The 22,145-nt window shown below is 37.0% G+C and overlaps 1 protein-coding gene across 2 annotated transcripts in view; it reads right to left on the bottom strand.

Annotated features, from left to right (window-relative positions):
* The window catches only part of LOC126191041 (uncharacterized), a 161,419-nt gene that overhangs the window by 48,686 nt on the left and 90,588 nt on the right, over positions 1-22,145 (bottom strand). For both annotated transcript variants that reach the window (XM_049931751.1, XM_049931752.1), the window contains exons 8-9: positions 19,665-22,069; positions 19,418-19,577 (exon numbers count right to left, since the gene is read on the bottom strand). In XM_049931751.1, coding sequence (XP_049787708.1) covers positions 19,418-19,577; positions 19,665-22,069 — 2,565 coding nt within the window. The remainder of the gene's footprint in view (positions 1-19,417; positions 19,578-19,664; positions 22,070-22,145) is intronic.

Here is a 22,145-nt window from a genome sequence, read left to right as displayed (position 1 = left end):
AATGTGACTATGGTGTGGTTTGATGATACAGTTTATAGTACGGCCTTTTTCTTTTTCCCAAGGAGATGAGTCTGGCAGGTCCTCTGAGGCTGTGCCATCACTTGTAAACACTTCGAGAGTCTTTTTGCACACCAATGTCATCCCAACCCCTCAACAGCATGCATGCGTGTATAGGATTATTTTTATGCAAGATGGCACTCATTCACACATTGCATAGCAAGTGACGCAGCTGCTGCAAAAGCATTTCGGAAATGCTATAATTATCAGCCATCATTTCGCCACTGCCTGGCCATCCACATCACTTGATCTTAACCTGTGTGACTTCTCCCTGTGGGGTATTTGAAAGATTTTTTTTTTTTTTTCAGTGCTCCAATTACAAATGCAGGTGAACTGAAGGCACACATTGCACAATGCATTCTGAACATGACTGCTGAGATACTCCAATCTGTTGTAGCACATGCTGTTTCTAGATTTCTACTTAGGGCAGAAAACTGTCTTGCACCAGTCTCATGACAATTAGAAAACTGATGTCCTTTTGCTATTTATGTGGTTTTCAGAGTCACAACAAGTAAAAAGCAATTTTTGTGTGGTACGACCTTACCATGGTGAACGGGCTTACCTAAATGACAGTGCCACAACTGTTGACTGTCAAACTTGTGATAATGCACACTTAATGGTATGGGTAGTGTAATATGCAATTCAAAACATAGCCAATGTATTGCGATTCATGTATCATTTGTATCTGACTCCATTTACATTAAGACACTTACAGCACCATCTACTTGTAAAATTTTCATTAAGTTCTTTTTTTTTGTTTCCTTCTGCATCAATAATATGCTGTTCAAATTTGACATTCTCACAGGTGGTTCTCTTCCTACCACGTTTTGAAACTGGATCTTTAATTATGGAAACCCTGTAATTTCACTGTAAATTAAAAACCGTGAAAAAACTAGGCTTCAGAATTGGGGACAACATGAAAAAACTTTTGAAATTTTTGGTAAGGTCTTATGGGACCAAACTGCTGAGGTGATCGGTCACTAAGCTTACACACTACTTAATCTAACTTAAACTAATTTATGCTAAGGACGTCACGCACATGCACACACACGTGGGCCCACGCACACGTGCACGCGCACACACGCATGCGATGGAGGACTCGAACCTCTGACAGGAAAAGCTGCGCAGACCGTGACAAGATGCCTCAGACTGCTCGGCTACCCCACGCGGCCGACAACATGAAAAAATGGGATTCTCTGAATCTGAAAAAGCTGCTGCAAGTATGACAAAGGAGGAAAGAGTAACAAAGGAAAGAAAGAAAAGTATAGAAGATGAAAAGGACACTCAGAATCAACAAGATTGTGGAGCTGGAAAGTTTTGACATTCAGTTTAAGTTTCAATTAATCAAAGTTTTTGCACACTTAGGTATCATTATTTCATCCAATGTTAAAGTTACAAAAACAAAACTTTGTGTGAATAACAACACACAGCTTGACTATACAGTGAGCCAGATTATCCAACAATGTATTTAATATTTTAAGCTGGAGCATGTCATATGTTCTTAAATTATTAGGGGAAAAATGACTTCAAAAAGCTTTTTCTTTTAAGTGATTAATAATTTAAGGAATAAAATTGGTTTTGACCCTTTATCTTGATTAGTGCGGAAGTATAGTGCACCTAAAATAAAAATTACACGTACTTCAGTATGTAAGATAAAAATCAACTATGAATTGCATTTGCATTTGTCATTTAGAGGTCACAACACACTAATTATGTGGTTAAAGTTTCATTTCAATGCCAATTAAAGTTTTTGTGTTGTTATATTTCACAATACCAATAAAAATACAGACCATGACATCCAAGCCCCTTAAGTGTTAAATAACACAAATTCAACAAATAAAATCTGAAGAACAACGACTTCACATAGATTTCCATTTAACAAAGATACAGTTATATCAAATAATGTCATATAGAGTAGAATACTGAGAGACGAGGGAAGTTACGCATCATCGACGAGGCTAGTATATGAGGTCCACCAATCACTGGAACCAGTTACCCGCCTGTGGGTCACAAAATGCACCATGTGGCTGTAGACCGTCACCATACTCATCATTCATTGAGTTAAATATTGACTCACCTGAAAAGATGATGTGGTGCACTCACGATCTACTTTCAATTCAATGGTAAGCCTACAGTGTCCGATCATCAGAGAGATCTCTCTATCAGCAGCACTATGGGCTCTAAGGCCAGTGTCTCTTAAGTGGTTGGAAATTGTTTGCGAGCATTCAAGAAAATTGATCTCATTGTTCAGTCAACACTTTTCTTAAGCCCAACCCTCAAAGCCTGCCAATTACCCATTTCACACCACCGCTTTATCCAGTCCTAGGTACATTGAGGTTGAGAACCATTTCACGCACACTGAAACTATCATACCGAACGAGTGCCAGGACACTTTCTCTATTGGCATGCATATGCTGAGGCATCCTGACAGTAAATGATTGTTGTATGTGCATCTGTGGTTGTAATGGATCTGGGAGTTTTTTTTTTTTTTTTTTTTACTGTTTTTATCGATACCAAATTGTGAATGTTTTCTTATATTTTTTGTCAGAATATTTTTTATTGTAATTTGCCTTAGTATATGTTAATTTACTTATATTTTGAGAGTGATAACATATTGATTACTATTAGGAAATGTATCGAAGAATAGCAAAGAGACTGATTACAAGTGGAAGCTTGTGTGTTGTGTAAAACATCTTTGACGCTAGAGTCGTCTTTGACTGTAGTCAGTCGGCAATTAACTCTTGGTGTGTGTTGACGGTAGAACAATGTGAAGGTCGCCGTCATAAATAATTTTGAATTATGTTAGTTTTTTTTTGTATTAACTATAAGAAGAAACTACATTTGAAGAATTGGTATTTGAAACACTAAAATGAGGGAAACACGTTGAACCACGTCAATTCTGCAACCGACAAAGATGCATTGTGGAATCATACTTAGACAACTGAAGCCAAGACTAATATCGCCGTGTAAACATCTAATGGAAAAGGTACTGTCACGAAATATGGCAAATTTAAGTAAATAAAAAATAGTGAGCATATTTTCAACTTGTGTCTCGTCCGGGATACCATATTTCAACTGGTGTCTCAGCCGGGATGCCGTATTTCAACTGGGGGCTCAGCCGGGATATTGTGTTCACGAGATCTTCAACAGTGCTACAAGGAAGAAAATTTTTGTGTGTTAATATCAGTTTTTTCAGAATGTGTGTTACAGTGTTTGTGTTCATCGGGAAGTAAAAGTTTTGGAGAAGAAATGTTTCGGCAAAAAATATAATTTTCGACAGAAGAAAATACTTCAAGAACTTTGGTCAACAATTACATGGATGGAAAACGTGGATTTGTACCAGTAGAAGAGTGTTCCAAATACGTCACGAAACCCTCGTATTTTGTTAAAACAATATTTTTATCTTGTTTTGTATTGTTATGTATAAATTTTTGTTCTTCACAATGACTTATGAGATTTTCGAGAGTATTGTGCCTAAAGTAGAAAGTAGTAATTTAATAGACTTCGAAAATCAGGACAGGTCAAATGAAACAGAATGAACCAATCAATTTGATTGAAAAAGTTTTCTTGTAAATTTCACGAAAGAAATTAAACAATCAGTTGTCGACAATAAGACTTACTGGGATGAAAAAATTGATAACATTTGGTTGCAAGTCCAAGCAGTCAATACCCAAGTGGGTGATCTTTCGAACAGAGTTGGCAGTGTTGAGGAAAAAATTGAATCTGTGGAAGCAAAAGTAAATGAAATTGATGCTAAATTGAGTGGTGAAATTAATACTGTAAAAAATGAGTTACTGGCAGATACGGAAATAAATTTAACTGATTTTAATGAGATAAAAGGGGAAATTAAAAATTTGTATGAGAGTACAAAAGTTTTAGTAAAAATGTAGAACAAAAAACTGACATTCGTTTGGTTACTTTAGAAAAAAAAAAGTGGAGTGCAATGATTTAGAAAACAAAAAATCTGTCAAAGAACTTAGCGAAAAAATTGAAAGTTTTGACATTGAATTTCAAAGCAAAAATTACAATGTCAACACATCCAATCTTGTATCTAATATTCCAGTGAAGTACTTTTCGGTAGATGGACCCTCACATCCCGTTGATTTTATACAGTATTGTAAGGATTGTTTTTTACCTCACTCGCCAGATGAAATAAAAATTAAATTTGTGAAAAAATTCTTGGAAGGGGAAGCTTTGACTTGGGCAAACCAGATTGTAACTTTGGGGATGACCTTTCCAGAATTTGAATTAAAATTTCTGGAAAAATTTTGGGATGATCTGAAACAAACTAGAATCAAAAGTGAATTTTTGAATGGGAGAAACTATAGAGAATCAGATGGGAGCATGAAACAATTTTGCAAAAGAGAACTTCAAAAACTTATTCATTTAACAAAACCTTTGGATGACTTGATCAAAATTGATACCTTAAAGAGAAGATTGCCATCAGCAATGCAGTTGAGTTCAGTTCATTGTCCTGATAGTAATGTAGAGCAGTTTCTCAATCATATTGAAAAGTTGGATAGGGTAACAACAAGAACACACAGTGGGTTTACTCAGAAAGGTAATGATCAAAATTGGGGAAATGATAATTTTCAAAAAAGGGAACAAAACAATTATCATGGTGTCAGTCAAAATTCAGGGGGATATAACAATTTTCAGAAGAAGGACCATAATTTTTATCCAAAACAAGAACATGATTTTTGCAGAAATAATCAACAAAATAGAGAACACTTTAGGAATCAAAATCACAGAAATTTTGATAGAGATCAGTACAATAGAAACTACCAACAAGCAGGTAATGTTTGGCATAGGAATGGCAACAGAAATGTTGATCAGAGACATTGGCAGAACCACAATCAGCAGTTCAAACAGGAACCGGAAATAAAAAACGAGTACCGTATTTACTCGAATCTAAGCCGCACTTTTTTTCCGGTTTTCGTAATCCAAAAAACCGCCTGCGGCTTAGAATTGAGTGCAAAGCAAGTGGAAGTTATGAAAAATGTTGGTACGTGCCGCCACAACTAACTTCTGCCGTCGAATATATGTAGCCCTACGCAGGCATACTCTGTAGGCACAAAGATAAATACTGGCGCCAAAATCTCTGCATCAGTAAATAAATTAAAAAAAAAAAAAAAAAAAAAAAAAAAAAAAAAAAAAAAAAAAAAAAATGGAAGACGAGCTTTTTTCTCCGCCGCGAGTTTCGACCACTGCATTTTCATACATTATCCAACGAAGTAAATACAAATTCCGTATTGTTCATCTTCGAATGTAGCACAATTTCAGTGTACTACGAAAATCTGACTGGCAAGACTGTTTCGGATGTTTGTCAATATGGCCAACTCTACGTTCTGAAATTTTTCCTACCTGTGAGAAGAGATGGTTGCTAATAGGAACCTGATGACATTTGAATCACATACAGTATTCTCTTCACCATAAGAATAATATGAATATAAACATTTTGCCATGTATTCTTTCGTGTTTGCTGCTATCTCATTTAAATCCTGTCTGCCTAATAAACTACGAAACTGGAGTGAGACAACAGCAAACGCGGAAGAATATACGTATCGTGTCATGTTTATATTCGTATTATTCTTATGCCTAACAGTGATACAGTCAGAAATGAAGCACGGCAAGTGACTAGATTTTTAAATCTAAGATGACTAATTTCTGTGCAGAAATTGATGTAATAAAGAAGCGGCCGCAAAGATTTTCAAACGGAGAAAAATTTTCGCCTAACTCTCATTCAGAACATGTTCTATCATACGCAGTCTATTATTTGATTCTTGTTGATCATTATCAAAGAAAGCAGCAGTGTAAGTAACAACAAATAGCAGTCTCTTGCCACTGTTTCGCAAATGAGACGATTCCTCTCTCTTTTTTTTTTAATTGTGCGCGGCGGTAGCGTGCACAAAAGCAAGCCATGCCGCGACAGGCCGTAAACACGCACTATCAGAATGCGACAAACAATGCATGACACAGTGCAGTAATGCATTTTCAGCTTAAGAGTGACGCAAACTCCTATAACAAAGAAAACGGCACTTATCAGCTCAAAGCAAAATAAGCGATCGATTCAAACCAGACGAAGCATGTGAAAAAGGAAGGGCTCCCGTATAAATACGGACGGAGAGCCTGACGCATAGCAATGGCTACATGGTAAAGCTTAACTGCTAAGCTTACGACTCGAACCAAACTACTGTAGCTGTATCGTCATTCATTCGACCTAAATTGTGTCTCATATTACAATGGACCAACTTTGTTTCGATTTGGAGGTGCGGCCTAAAACTTTTCTCTCCCCTTGAATTTCGAGTGTCAAATTTCAGGTGCGGCTTAGATTCGGGAAATTTTTTTTTCCTACATTTCGAGTCTCATTTTTCAGGTGCGGCTTAGATTCGTGTGCGGCTTAGATTCGAGTAAATACGGTAGACGCCCCCTTGAAGGTCCGCAAGGTTGAGGCAGAAGGTGAGCATGATGAAAGGACCAATGGATGTGACTATCATAAACCCAAACATGACAGTTCCAAACCTAAGCTATCACATGAGGTCATTAGTTGTTACCTATTGAAGAAATTTCAAGAGGAAAATGATGATATTGATAAAGATAAAATTTTCAGTACACAAGAACATACAGTAGATAAAAGTAATTGTGATTCATTTAATTTAACAGAGTTTTACACTTGGGCAGGAAAGAACAACACTTTGTCAGATGATGTAATTTGTAGTAGTTCAGAGATGTGTGTGAATGAAAGAGAGAATACATGCTGTGAGAATGAAAATATTGGTGAAACGGATCTGGTAACTGTAGAAAGCGGAAATAATATTTTGGGGAATAATTTGAATGTGTATGACCTGAATATGTATAATGATAATGGTGTTGATGATAAAGTTGATTATGATGGTAATGGTATTGATGATGATGTTGATTTCATTAGTTTAAATAGGGAGTTGGGTATACACATGGTTGAAAATGGATTAAATAGTGAGAATATTATAGAAATTCCCAGGGACGTTACCAGGATGAATAAGACTCACAAGCTGGGTGTATGTGGAAGTGTGAATTTTGATGTTGTTGGTAAGGAATCTGACTACACAAATAATGATGACACATGTATAACTTCTAGCCTAAGTGAAACTTTTACAGATACTAATGACACACACACATTTCTTATGAATATATGGCTGAACAGTGAAACTATTTCTTTTGACAAGAACTTTAGAAAGATGCTTATTAATGTATGTGAAACTGTATGTCCTGAGTGGTGGAAAAAGATGAGATATTTTATTTTTGAAAAGCTGAAGGATAAGTACTTCAATAGTATACAATGTGATTTGGATGAAAATTCTTGGCTATTTGAGATAATAGAGAATACTAATGACAATTTTGTATCTTGTGCAAATTTTATAACTGCGACAAATAATACGTATGATTCTGATAAGTATAGGTTTGGGGATATTGAAAGTGATTTATTACATGAGGATACAGGTTCTTAGAAAAGTGATCAATTTTGCAGTCCTTATATAAAAGTTCAAATTGGGTCATGGATTGGTAAATGTTTAATTGATACAGGAAGTGAGATCTCGGGAATATCTGAAAGGTTAAGCAAGAAATTGAAAGTGGGGAAAGATTTTGTTGAAATGCCAGTTGTTGGGGTAAAGATAAAAGGTGCTACTGGGAAGAGCAGTAAATTGGTAAAAAGCCAGGCTTTAGTGACATTTTTAATTGAAGGTAAGTTGTTCACACATGGATGTTTTGTAATTCAGGAATTTAATGAGGATTTTCTTTTAGGTATGAATTGGATAGTAAAAGTAAATCCAGCATTTGATTGGGTTGGAAGAAAACTTTTGATAGAAACTAGTGAAAGGGAATACATCCAGACAAATTTTGTGAACACACTTGGTGATCAGAGTAATGGAAATTTTGACAGTATCAATTTACTAAAAGAAAACAGATTGGAGAATATTGAAACTCATAGATTTGATACTGATGAAGTTGAATTTGGGAATTTAGTAAATTTGAAAATTTCAGAAACACAAAATTTATCTGGGGAGCAAAAACAACAGTTAGAAAATCTGCTGTGGGAATACAGTGATATACCTGGTAGGGTAAAGGGTTATCAGTGTGAGCTTCAGGTGAAAACCTCATGAACCATTTTTCATAAAACCATACAGTATTGCAATATCAAAAAGACCTGCTGTTGAGAAAGAGCTGAAAAAGATGGAAGGATGTAATATAATAGAAAGGAGTATCAGTGCATATAATAATCCTCTAGTAGTGGTTTTGGAAAAAGATGGTGGAGTAAAACTGTATTAACAGAAATCATAATTTCAAAAATTTGAATAACATATTTCCATCTAAAACAAAAGTCCTCCACTGGAATACGCTTGTTAGAACAAAACTACCTGTACAACCAAGTATGTATATTTGCATGTATAAATTAATAATTTGAAGTCACATGTTAATTGAAACTGATGAAAAAACACTGTTGTAACAAAAAATGAGAGAAAGATTTATTTTTACTTTTTTACAAAAAAAGTCTCCCTAGTGAGACTTTCTGATTTTTGGAAGCTAAGTCTTCCCTGTGGGTGAAGGCATGCATGTGAGGACATGCATGCAAGGGTATAATTTTCAGAACCAATTTTAGATAAAGCCTCATGATATATGAGCAATTTATTGTTGTTTATACTGATGTTGTGGGGAGCAAAAGTACTCTTCACAAGAATGTGACTTGTAGTAGTATTGCAGTAGAGAGGCAAGTGCACATAAATAATTGCAAAAAATTTAGATAATACTGATGTATCTTTAGCTGTACTAAAAGAAGAAAATCATAAGCAAACAAAAAAAAAGAAAATACAAAAAACCATGAGTTAAAAAAAATTAAAAAGAAAATCATAAGCAAAAAAATATACAAAAGAAAAAAATATGAGTAAAAAATTTAAAAAATCAAAGTAAAAAAAATGTATATATAAGGCAAATATATATTTAAAAAAACACTACATTATAAATGTCCAGTATCATTTTTACTGTACAATATGTAAGCATAATGAAATTAACATTGATATAAAAAAAAATTTAAATCTTATTCTAGGAAATGAGTTTTACCTTTCTATTATTTTCAATCTGTATGCTGTATGTTAGAATATTTCTCATGTATGTTTTATACCGTGTATATTTGTCATGTCAAATAATTTCTTTACTTGAATTTTTTGTGTACGAGATTGATGGGGAAGTATCATTGCAACAACAGCCAGCAACAAGTCCACAGATTCAAAGAGTCCAAATTTGGAAGAGGTTATCAGACTGCATCATTAATGTACTAATTGTGTAATACAGATCCATTACTGAGTGTGGTCGGGATTTTGTTGTATATGTCCATAACAACAAAAGCCCTGGGGAGCAGTTGTAATGGATCTGGGAGATGATATATATATATTTTTTACTGTTTTTATCGATACCAAATTGTGAATGTTTTCTTATATTTTTTATTGTATATTTTTTATTGTAATTTGCCTTAGTATATGTTAATTTACTTATATTTTTGAGAGTGATAACATATTGATTACTATTAGGAAATGTATCGAAGAATAGCAAAGAGACTGATTACAAGTGGAAGCTTGTGTGTTGTGTAAAACATCTTTGACGCTAGAGTCGTCTTTGACTGTAGTCAGTCGGCAATTAACTCTTGGTGTGTGTTGACGGTAGAACAATGTGAAGGTCGCCGTCATAAATAATTTTGAATTATGTTAGTTTTTTTTTGTATTAACTATAAGAAGAAACTACATTTGAAGAATTGGTATTTGAAACACCAAAATGAGGGAAACACGTTGAACCATGTCAATTCTGCAACCGACAAAGATGCATTGTGGAATCATACTTAGACAACTGAAGCCAAGACTAATATCGCCGTGTAAACATCTAACGGAAAAGGTACTGTCACGAAATATGGCAAATTTAAGTAAATAAAAAATAGTGAGCATATTTTCAACTAGTGTCTCGTCCGGGATACCATATTTCAACTGGTGTCTCAGCCGGGATATCATATTTCATGGTGCAGTGTCTTATGTTTGGCAATTTTCATATTACACTCGCAACAGATCAACAAGCAATATGATGTATTAAAAAAAAAAAGGTATTGAGGGGGTGCAATGGAATTCCGGAGCCTCAGACACTGCCATGTGGCTACCATGTAAATCTAGAGATTTGTTTGAGGTAGAAGCAACACAGACTTTTAAACAGATAAAGGTGTTAGGTGTTAAAATGTATGCACGGCGATTCTAATTAAAGGTTAAAAATTCTAGGCAATGTAGACAACATGGAGACAAGTAAGTTAATGTAAGACACATGGGGCCGCAAATGTCAGGAAATACCCCAAAAGTGGGTGACAAATGTCGAACATACGATGTCACGACATAATGCATATTGGTACACATGTAGTGACTGGGCTCATCAATCCTATCCTTGTCTGTACTCAGGTCTAGCTGTTGAGGCAAAAAAACTATCTTGCAATACATGCAACTTATGTTCCCAGTGAGAATATTTACCAAAGCAGGACCACTTATAAAAGAACAAAGGAGCAAACTAAAAGTTAATTGGATGAAATGATATTTCTAAATAAAAAGTAACAGGACTGGTAATGGGAAGTAAAAATGCCAAGTGATGAATAACAACCGTTATTTGCTTTCTACTATTAGTAAATATATGTAAGCAGATTCTGGGTACATCAACATATAATAGCACTTATTTAAGTATACATAACGTGCAGAATGCATGAGAGAGAGAGAGAGAGAGAGAGAGAGAGAGAGAGAGAGAGAGAGAGAGAGAGAGTGTGTGTGTGTGTGTGTGTGTGTGTGTGTGTGTGTCTACATATCGCTTTGGTAGGCTACTCTGTTTTCGAACTCCTTTTCTAAATGTAATCTGTTGTAACCATTGAAGTTACAAATGCACTGTAACCAAGCAGAAGCTGTTCTTGCTTTGTGTTTCTTTCCTTTTGCCCCTTTTTTGTTTACAGTCTTTATGCAGTAAAGACCATGTAGGTCATTTACTGGTGATAGTGCAATTCGGAAGCTTGTATTTCTTTACTTGTTATGCAGTATGGTAGGTTTTTGTTGCACTGTACTTTGCAATTAACCAGCAGAGACTGCGAGACTAACAAATAAACATCCCGACGTAAATACACAAATGCGTAACGTACTGCAACAATATACTGTCAGGTGCATGACTCCAACCCTGAGCCCCATGTGCTACAGTTGCACATGTAGGTTTGGAGCCAGATCAATGTGACTACTTCACTTGAGTAGGGAAATCAGGTGTGACAGACTGCACAATTCTGGTTGTTTTCTTTGGACTGCTTCACACAAAGGGCCCATAACTTCCAGGTAGTATTCCTTATTGATCATACAACGATAAGGTAGGAACTCGTGATGCATTATCCCATTGTAATTGAAGAAAACAGTGAACAGAACCTTTACATGTATTCGAACTTTAATTTCTTTTGTCATGGCTCTTCAGACAGTTTCCATTGGAACATTTGGGTCTCCGTTTCGAAGTCATACACATATCCCACATTTCATCATCTGTTATTACCTTTCTGTAGAAGTTCTGGATCATTTTCTACTTCATTCAGCAATTCCCAAACTGTCTATGTGACAACGTTTTTGGTCAAAACTCAATGATTTTGGAAACAAACTTTGCTACTACAGGCCCAGAACATTCGAAAAAATTGCTTGTCATGAGCCAGAGGATACATCAATGTAATCGGCAACCTGTCTGATTGTGATTCTGTGTTTTCCCAGTACCATTTTCTATGCTTCTTCCACATTGTTGCCACTAAATTATGTGCTAGGGCATCCGGGGCAGTAGTCATCTTTAGTGTCCTCTCAACCCACTACATTTGTACTACCCATAAACTCTTCCTTACTTGTAGCAGACCCACCCAAAAGCCACAGTCTACATTTTTAATGCAGTGCCACACTTTATTGCATATTTCAAGAAAAATTTAATGCAGATTCTTTGATCTAGCACATACGAAACTAAAAATTCACCAAACACTCTGAAACACACACAACCTTTTCAACTGTCTACATAAACTGAATATTCAAAAAAGCTGAAAATTTAAGCATACATAAAGAAAATTTGTACCAACAAGATACGAAAAATTGAAAATTTCATGTATAAAGCCCACGAAATTAAAAAATTTCCTTCACTTTTTTATCACACCTCGCGTGCCTCCTCACAACTGAGGGAGGTCCAAATATCGGTTGTTGAAGAAAAACAGACAGAATCTTTCAACTCTAAGTTTACAGTCTCTTTCTTTTTATGGTATTTTCTTCAATCATGTGGCGCAGTGTTTTCTATGTGGTATCTAATATTTTGAGTCCAACAGTACACCAAATCATCTAAAACCCTTGTCCTCTAACAGACTGGTTGAGAATCATCTCTTATCATGAACACTAGTGCTACATCTAGTTCTCATGCCGTTTACTTCACTCTGTAGAGCAGAATATTCGATTCAGAGCAGTGCTGCTTGTAATAAAACTTGTTATGATGAGATAAATGTACTAACGAATTTTGGATCATATGAAATGACAAATTCCCAATCGAAGACTCAAAATCCAGAAATCCATTACTACATACCTATAAGAAAATGTTTAAATGTCAAATTTTATACAGACTTAATGTAAAAACAATGATGATTATGGACTTCCTAAAAAGATACACAATTATTTGTATTTTATTTACAAAATGTTATGTTCAAAAGATGATTCTGCACATATAGATCAATACATGCTATCAATTTCTTTGCTACATGTTGTTAGATGTAAATCTTTGTCTTTGAGTAGTCAGTTGTACGAGTTTGAAGTGCGAGGATGGAGTGCAAGTTGTGTGTTTTGTATTGATTTGTACTGTGAAGTAAAATGACAGAAAATATAAGTGTTAATCACCAGAAAGTCCACCAATGTTCATACGATTTAGCAGAATGAGCCCAAACATTCTCTAGACTCTCACAAAAAGTTATACCAAAAAATGGATAACGAATCTTCAACTTACAACAAAGAAGAGGAATAAAACATGAGTTTATTATTAAAACTGGTTATTCAAATTCTACCGTTGCTATTATTAGCTTCAATGTGTCACTATCTCAGTGTGGCAAGTGCTGTGAAAATGCGACCAGCCGCCCAAATTAGTAACTTACTCCAAAATTTAAAAATATCAACTTTGGACAACAAGAGGGTGGTGATGGTCAAGTCCTGCAAGGATGCAAGTTTTGCTTGAAAACTGGTCCAATAAAATTACACATCATACCCTTGGAAAATTTGAGTTTGGAGTTTGTTGTACGTTAACGGAGTCCGATTTAAAAATTAGACTAGGGGGACTGCTTTGGGCACTATCTGACCTTTTGCATGGAATTCTTTTTCTGTACATCTGAATGGATAATGTACGAGGGCTATCCACAAAGTACATTACGTTTTGGAATTAAAAATAAATAAAGTATTGGAATTTTTAAAATTATATACAGATGAAAGCCACACTTAAATACTACTTTTCTACATAGTTGCCATTTAAATTAAGGCACTTATCGTAGCGATGGACGAGCTTGGAAATTCCTTCGTCGTAAAATTCGGCCGCCTGCGCCGTCAACCACGTGGTTACCTCTTCTTTTGGGACAGAAAAGGTGTGATTTTTGTGGATTTCCTGGAAAAAGGCACTACAATAAACTCTCAAAGGTATTGCCAAACTCTGCACAACCTCAGAAGAGCAATACAAAACAAGCGCAGGGGAAAGTTGGGCTCAAAGATCTTGCTGATTCACGACAACGCCCGGGCCAACACGGCAAATGCCACTCGTGAAGTTCTCGAATCTTTTAAGTGGGAGTTGTTTCCTCATCCGCCGTACAGTACCGACCTGGCACTGAGTGACTTCCACTTATTCCCAGCAATGAAGAAGTGGTTGGCTATGCAGCGTTTTGATGACGATGCACAGCTTCAAGAAGAGGTAACCACATGGTTGAAGGCGCAGGCGGCCGAATTTTACGACGAAGGAACTTCCAAGCTCATCCATCGCTATGATAAGTGCCTTAATTTAAATGGCAACTATGTAGAAAAGTAGTATTTAAGTGAGGCTTTCATCTGTATATAATAAAAAAATTTCCAATACTTTATTTATTTTTAATTCCAAAACGTAATGTACTTTGTTGACAGCCCTCGTATATACCTGGGTATTTTGTCAGACTCTCATTATTGGAATGAGCCTATTTATCCGTGGGCGTCTGTGTTTCATTGCTTGATAAATTGTGTAATTTAAGATGTCTGACCTTGCTTGCTGTATTTTTTTAACATTATGGAGCTTTTCAAAACACTTTTTGTAACAAATATGATCGCCAGCCTCCAAAAGTATCGCCAGAGCCAGCTTCAAGACTCATTTTCATGCAAGCATACTGATTTGAATCGCAACCTTATTCGAATAAAACATGAGACATGCAAGTTACAAGCACAGCAAGCCACAAGGGTGTATGTCTAGTGTCTTTGTTTCTGGAGAAATGGTGCAGAACTAGAAGTTTGAGAAATTCTCAGTGTGCTCGGGTTGCTGCACCTCATCATCTGAGGGAGGGAGGGAGGGAGGGGGGGAGGGGGGGAGGGGGGGAACTTTGTATGCAATTATCTTACCCATAAGAAATGCCATTATTAAAAAGGAAATCTGATCTAAATTCTTGACAATCAGTGACATGCATAACCTTTAGCCTGTAAGATATCTAAAACCATATTTGCCATCCTACAATTAACACTCATCATAAGGATATCAACATGCTACAAGGTGTTATCAAAAAGATTCTGTTCTAAGGCTGTACAGTCCAGAATTGGAAAAATCACTGGGTGGATACTTGAGCATCTCCCACTTCAGTTGGCTTAACTTCTGTGTTACAACACTTGTGATATGAAGACATGCGTAATCATGAAGCAGCAGCAACAGCACCCCATTCGCAGTTTTCCCAGATCTTTTGCCCAGCGGCGGTTTTTGACAGACACGCTGCCCTATGCATATTCTGCACTCCCTAATGGATGTCCACCAGTGTTTATCCTTCAGCAGCCAAGAATAATATAACAGCATGTTTGTCCTGCTCAGACATATGTGGTAATAACATCGCCAAAGCTCACTTTTCAACATTTACCGCAAACAAGTCAGAAAGGTGTGAATGCCACACTAATCCCTTACCTACACGTTGTGCTATGTTGCATATACATTGTATAAACATGTTCAATGGATATATTTTTTTGCATTGTTCCTTATAAAAACTGCACAGCATGTATTGTTCTATCAAATTTGAACTATGCAGTAGAAATAGGGACAGTGCAATAACACAAACAAATCTAAATACTCTGCTAACACTGCAGGGATGGAGGAGGAATAAAAAAATGCTGTTAGAATTCTGTGTGCTGCCAGATCCAGAGGAACTTGCTGTAATGTGTTTCCAAAATAGGTTGCGGTTACTATCATATTTATATTAAAAGTAATATCGTTTGCAAAAACAATGAAACTCCTTTTCCCTGCCCTTTATCCCGCATCTTCACAGATTCGCCATCTTAATTTATACACTTGACATTGTTAGTGGTAGACAGTGGCCAGATGCCCTTCTTGTCACCCCCATCTTTCGTCAACAAATAAGTTCTATTTGTATTACACTAACATAACAAGAGTCCTGGGATATCTCCTAATATCATGTTGGTAGCTCCTCTTGCCCGGCATAGTGTGGCAACTTGGCATGGCATGGAAGTCCCCTGCAGAATACTGAGCCTTGCTGCCTCTAAAGCCGACCATAATTGCGAAAGCGTTGCTGGTGCATGATTTTGTACATTAACTGACCTCTCTATTATATCCCATAAATGTTTGATGAGATTTATGTAGGGTGATCTGGGTGGTCTAATCATTAGCTCGAACTGTCCAGAATGTTCTTCAAGCCAATCATGAACAATTGTGGCCTAGTGATGCAATGCATTGTCATCTGTAAAAATTCCACTGTTGGTTGGGAATGAAGTCCATGAACAGCTGGAATTGGTCACCAAGCAGCCAAACATAACTATTTCCAGTCAATGATCAGTTCAGTAGGACCGGAGGACCCAGTCCATTCCACGTAAACACAGCCCACACCATTATGGTGCAGCCACTAGTTTCCTACAGTGACTTGTTGACAACTTGGCTCCAAGACTTCACAGGGCCTGTGCCTCACTCATATCCTACCATCAGCTATTAGCAACTGAAATCAGGACTCATTTGACCAGGCCACAGTTTTCCAGTCATTTAAGACCCAGCTGATATGGTCACTAGCACAGGAGAGGCACTGCAGACGATGTGCTGTTAGCAAAGGCATTCACATGGGTCATCTGCTGCATAGCTCATTAATGCCAAATTTTGCCGCACTGTCCTAGTGGATATGTTCATCGCATGTTCCACATTGGTTTCTGCCATTAATTCAGGCAGAGATGCCTGTCTGTCAGCACTGCCAACTCTATGCAAACACCACTGCTCTTGGTCATCAAGTGAAGGCTGTCAGCCAGTGCGTTGTATATGGTGAGTGGTAATGCCTGAAATATTGTATTCTCTGAACACTCTTGATACTGTGAATATTTGAATATTGAATTCAATAACAGTTTTTGAAAAGGAATGTCCAATGCTTCTAGCACCAATTACAATTCAGATTTCAAATTCCCGTTGTGTGGCCATAATCATGTCCGAAACCTTTACACATGAATCATCCGAGTACAAATGATAACTACACCAATGCACTGCCCTTTTATACTTTATGTGTGCAATACTGCTGCCATCTGTATATCTCATACAGCTATCCCACGACTTTTGTCACCTCGATGTATATATTTATTTGGATTTTGGTACAAAGTTCCTGAAAGTTTACATATGGACCACAGTGCTATATGGAAGTGAAACATGGAAAATATTGAATATAGAAGAAGAAACTTTGAAATATTTGGAATGTTGGGTTGTAGGACAAAACTGAAAATTTAGTGGACAGGTGAGATACTAAATGAAAAGGCACTAAAAATAACATTCAAAGGAAAGAGGATGTATTAGTGTGTCAATTGGTACAACGTGCAGCACTAGTTGAATTGGGACTGGAATGAGCTGCAGATCTGCACCAGCCCCTGATTAGTGAATAGCAATCAGTGTTTACTTCATTCAATGAGTGACTCATTACACACTTCTGTGTTTTTTGTTCTTGTTCCTTGTTCAGGTAACAGTTTTTAATTTCTTTACTACTTCCACATTTTACAAGTGTCAAGCCTTAGGAAGTGTACTTCAGTTCATTAGAATTGGTTCCTGAGCTTTCTGAGGCCATTACATATTAACAAGATCAGATATCATCCAATACCCGCCATTGATTAAACTGTGTCATTGGCTCCAAATTTATTGAAATCTGATGTTGGCCGTGATCAAAACATGCTAATGAAATAACAAATAGAAAATATTTTGTAGCACCACTACTATTTTGAGGGCAAATCTGTGGGAGTATGGACGTAGAGCATTTCAGCAGTCGCTGGAAAGTGCGAACTGTTGGCAAGTGCGAACTGTTGGAATTCCAATTAAAGTAACATAGATGTTTACTCATTTTGAGACACACCAAGCTCAGCTCGGCAAAACTGCCAGCACAGTAGTAAGAATATGGTACTTACAGGCAAGGAGATTTCTCCCCAACAAAACTAAACATAGTGGTGCAATGGCATAACAGGTGTGCTGCTTCTGGTATAAAGAGCTGTCATTTTGTAGCTTCCACTGGAGAGCTGGCTACTGGTGCAAGAATTCCTTCTGCCTTTCAGCATTGCTGACACCGTGTACTTGTGGTGCAACTCACATAACCAGATCACGTGCCACATACTGGGCTTGGTATCAGCAATCCCTGGCACATGTCTCAGCCTGCCAGATGGGCATTAGCCGCCACCTCGCAGGCCAAGCGCCTCGCTCGGAGGGGTGTTGCCGCTATTCAATGTTGGCATAGTGCAAATGTCTGAGCAAAATAAACATTTATTTTGATAGCCATATTTCTCCGGGTCCCTCCAGCTAGCAACTCTGCCGCAACCCTCCACCACTGGTCATCCTGCACTGAAGGCACTCCACCCTTCCAGGGTCAGATTCAGTTTTAAGAAACAGAATTATTCAGAGAGGTTTATAATCACTGCAAATTCAAGGAATTCATCTCCTTTATTAACAAAATGGAGTAGTAGCAGTTTAATGCCACATGCTCCCTTAGTTAAAATTTAGGCATTCATGGCAAACATTTACTCTCTTAACCCAGAATCCCTTGACACCTGGGTTGGCCACCTCTCCCATGCTTCCCTCAGGAATGGCCACCAATAAACCGGCAGAACATGAATGGATACAGAATGCCCGGAACTCTGTCGCAGAGGAGGTTTCACATCCTGCCACTCTTCTGTATGTTCCCCCATAAATAATCCTCCATCTATTGTCTGTTTATTTTATTTTCTTCATTGACAGACTGTTCATTGTTAATATTCATTTTTCCTCTATTTCTTTTTGTCGTCTTCCCCCCCCCCCCCTCCCCACCCCATTTTTTCTCCCAGCTTCTTGTTTTCTTTCCTCCTTTTCCCCCCTAATTCTTAAACCTTTAGCTGCTGTGGACATGTATACACATCCTGCAACACTGTTCTCTAGTTGCTGTGGGCATGTATACGAACTCCGCCTGTGTTTCCCTACAGTGCTGCGTTTGTCTGTGTGTCCTGAGCCTGTTACTTCCATATCTCCCTGAGTAAAAAACATTTCGAGTATTTATCATACAACATACATGCCTCTTGCATGCTATCAATTGCAAAAAACCTCGTTTCAAAAATCTTAATCGTTTATGAGATGTGACAATTATGAGCACGTGATTTGCAATGTGCGTGGACATTAATGGGCACATTGCACATGATGGACGTTAATGGGCACATTGCACATGACTGCCCGGATGATATGAAACCCAGTAACTCGAGAATGAAATTAGAGACCATTCTGTTATCAATTTTGAATAAAATTTTTATATTTTTCTACATTTAATTCACTGCAGTATATGAGCTAAAACAAACAACATTTAAAGTTCACACAATGCATTTTTACCTCTGCAATACCTTTAAAATATCACGCAAAGTTTTACTGGTCAGCCTTTCTGACTCCCTGTAATTTTACATTTTTCTCAAGTTGATTCTCCTTTTAATACATATCAAACAGTTTCACAGCATGCTGTAAAATCACGTTTGTTTTACACTGAGAGTGCCACCATTTGACAGCTCAATTTACATTTCTGTAAAACTTTTAGAACTCTAAAATGGAATTTTAATTAAATAAGAAGTGATTGTGAAATTACCTGAATCCTTCTGACCCTTTGGAGGGCTGGCCCAACATTCATTTATGACTTTAAGCACTTCTTCAGAGCTTGCAGAAATGGACGAAGGAACAGATCCTTCAGATCTTTTAGGCACCATTGTAGCTGGAGCCTGTTGTTCACATTCTCCAGCAGCAGTTTCCTTTTAATCATAAATAACATAAAAGTGACAGAAATAATCACATCTTGATATAGTGAACAGTTAAAATACAAAATTTAACAGTCTTACCTTGATTTGTTCGGTTGCTTTCTTGTGTTTTAATTTTAACATGGATGCTGTAACTATGTGCTCACACACTTTTTTTTCTCTTTTCTCCATATTAGGTCGATTAGTTGGTGTGTACATAGATAGCAATACCATATTTTCCTTTGAATTAACATCACACAATTTATCAGAAGGTTCACGAGCCACATCTTTGAAGAGTTCTCGTTTTATTGCACATGGTTCATTACCTCCTGGAACTTCACCATCATCAATGAACAACTGAAAAGGCAGTACCTTTTTCTTTTTGGTTGTAGATGAGAAAGATCTCACGTCGTCATGTAACGGTTTGTTGGGACCACACAGAACTGAATGTGAAAACAAGTTTTTGTTTTTATTGGGGAAGCCAGAAAAGCCATTTTCTTGCTCTGTTTTAACAAAACCCGCTAGGCCTTTTGCATAGCAATTTTCTTCGTCACTAAATATTGGAAATTCTGGTATATGGTTCCCATTTACTGAAATCTTTCCTTCCTGCGTTTCTCCACATTGCTCATTCTCATTCCCCTGCATCAAAATAGGACTGCTCAAGCCCTCTACCTTGTTAGATAACAATACATTGTTTTTGTTATCTGAGTAAGACACTACCTCCTCTGTCTTTGAACAAGTGAAGATGTTATCAGCCTTAAGAGTTTCTGGGGCACCTGTAACACCTCCTGTAGTAACTGAAAATGTGCCTTGGTTTTGAGGTTTTTGCTGCTCATTTACAGATAATAACAAGGGAGATGTACAAGAACTGGGCTTTATAGGTAACATAATGCCTGCAGTTTCTTCTTTGTTCAAAGAAGTGAAAAAATCGCCAGCTTTAAGAGTTCCTGGAGTACCAATACCATCATCTGCGGTAAACACTGAAAAATCACTTCTTTTCAAAGATGATTTACTCTGATTGTTCTGCTTTTGCTCCTCATTTTTAGCTGCTAAGAAGGTTGGCGCAGCAGAACTTAACTTATTAGATGATAGCATAACGTCTAGATTTTCGGAATGATGAATTTCCTCTTTGTTCAAAGAAGAAGTGAAAAAACCACCAGCTTTAATGGCTTCTGGAGTTTCAATATCATCAACTGCAGTATATACTGAAAGACCATTACTTTTCAAAGAACATTTGTCTTGACTGATCTGTTTTTGCTCCTCATTTTCAGCTACTAACAAGGATAGCACAGAAGAACTTGGTTTAGTAGCTAATAACATAACATCTACATTTTCAGAGTGAGGAATTTCTTCTTTTGTCAAAGAAGAAATGAAAAAAGCACCAGTTTTAACTGTTTCTGGAGCACCAATATCTTCTTCTGTAGTAAATAATGAAAAACCACTCCCTTTCACAGGAAGAGTGCTTTGTTGGTTTAGTTTTTGTTGCTCATTTTCACCTAATAATGAAGCAGGAGAACAAAAACTTTGCTTATTGGATGACAATATAGTGTCTGTGTTTTCAGAACAGGGCACATCTGCTCTGATCAAAGAGGAAAAACTGCTAGCTTTAACAGTTTCTCGAGCACCAATATCATCTGTAGTAAACACTGAAAAACCATTACTTTTCAATGAAAATTTGCCTTGATTAATTTGTTTTTGCTGCTCGTTTTCAGCTACTAACAAGGCAGACATACAAGAACTGGGCTTAGTAGAGGGTAATATAATGTCTGCATTTTTGGAATGAGGAATTTCTTCTTTGTTCAAAGAAGTGAAACAACCACCAGCTGTTTCTGGAGGACTTACACCACCTCCTGTAGTAAGCACTGAGAACCCATTCCCTTTCCCCAGAAATGTGCCTTGGTTGGTCACTTTTTGTTGCTCATTTTCAGCTAATAACAAAGCAGGTTTATAAGAACTTTGCTTATTAGATAATACAGTATCAGTGTTTTCATAACAATGCAAATGATCTTTGTTCAAAGAAGCAAAATTATCAGCATGTTTAAAATTTTCTGGAACACAACTGCCATCTATGACACGTTGCTTAGCAACTGGTGTCAATGCACTACGAATGTCAGAAAGGCACAAATTGTCCATTTCTGCCAGTTGATTAGCTGCTGAATCTGTGCTTGCAGGGCCTTCCACACAATGCTGATATTGACTGTTAGGCACTGATGATTGTTCTGGCAGTTTTGTTTCCTGTGAGTAACATTCACTTCCAATTGTGCTGATTTCCGTATGGGTACACTTTTCATAGTTATTGCATAAGGCACTCAACTGTTGCTTGTTATCAAACATATTGTTTTCTGTATAATTACATAAATTACTCTCTTTTTTAGAAATGCTGACACTGCTTTTCTCTGTTACAAATGACATTACAGGATTAAGATTTTCTATTTCTGCACTGTGTGGAGGCATACACAGTGTTATTTCCATCTGATCCGCTTCCTGGTGCTCTGGAATCCCAAGTTCTGAAAGAGAGGAAGAGAGATGATAACGTGGGTATTACAAATTACAAAGCATTTCAGTGGTATAAACTTCATGATA

The sequence above is a fragment of the Schistocerca cancellata genome, chromosome 6 (genome assembly GCF_023864275.1).
Source record: "Schistocerca cancellata isolate TAMUIC-IGC-003103 chromosome 6, iqSchCanc2.1, whole genome shotgun sequence".
NCBI lineage: Eukaryota > Metazoa > Arthropoda > Insecta > Orthoptera > Acrididae > Schistocerca > Schistocerca cancellata.
The sequence above is the reverse complement of the archived record's forward strand: the minus strand, read 5'-3'. Positions and strand labels throughout refer to the sequence as shown.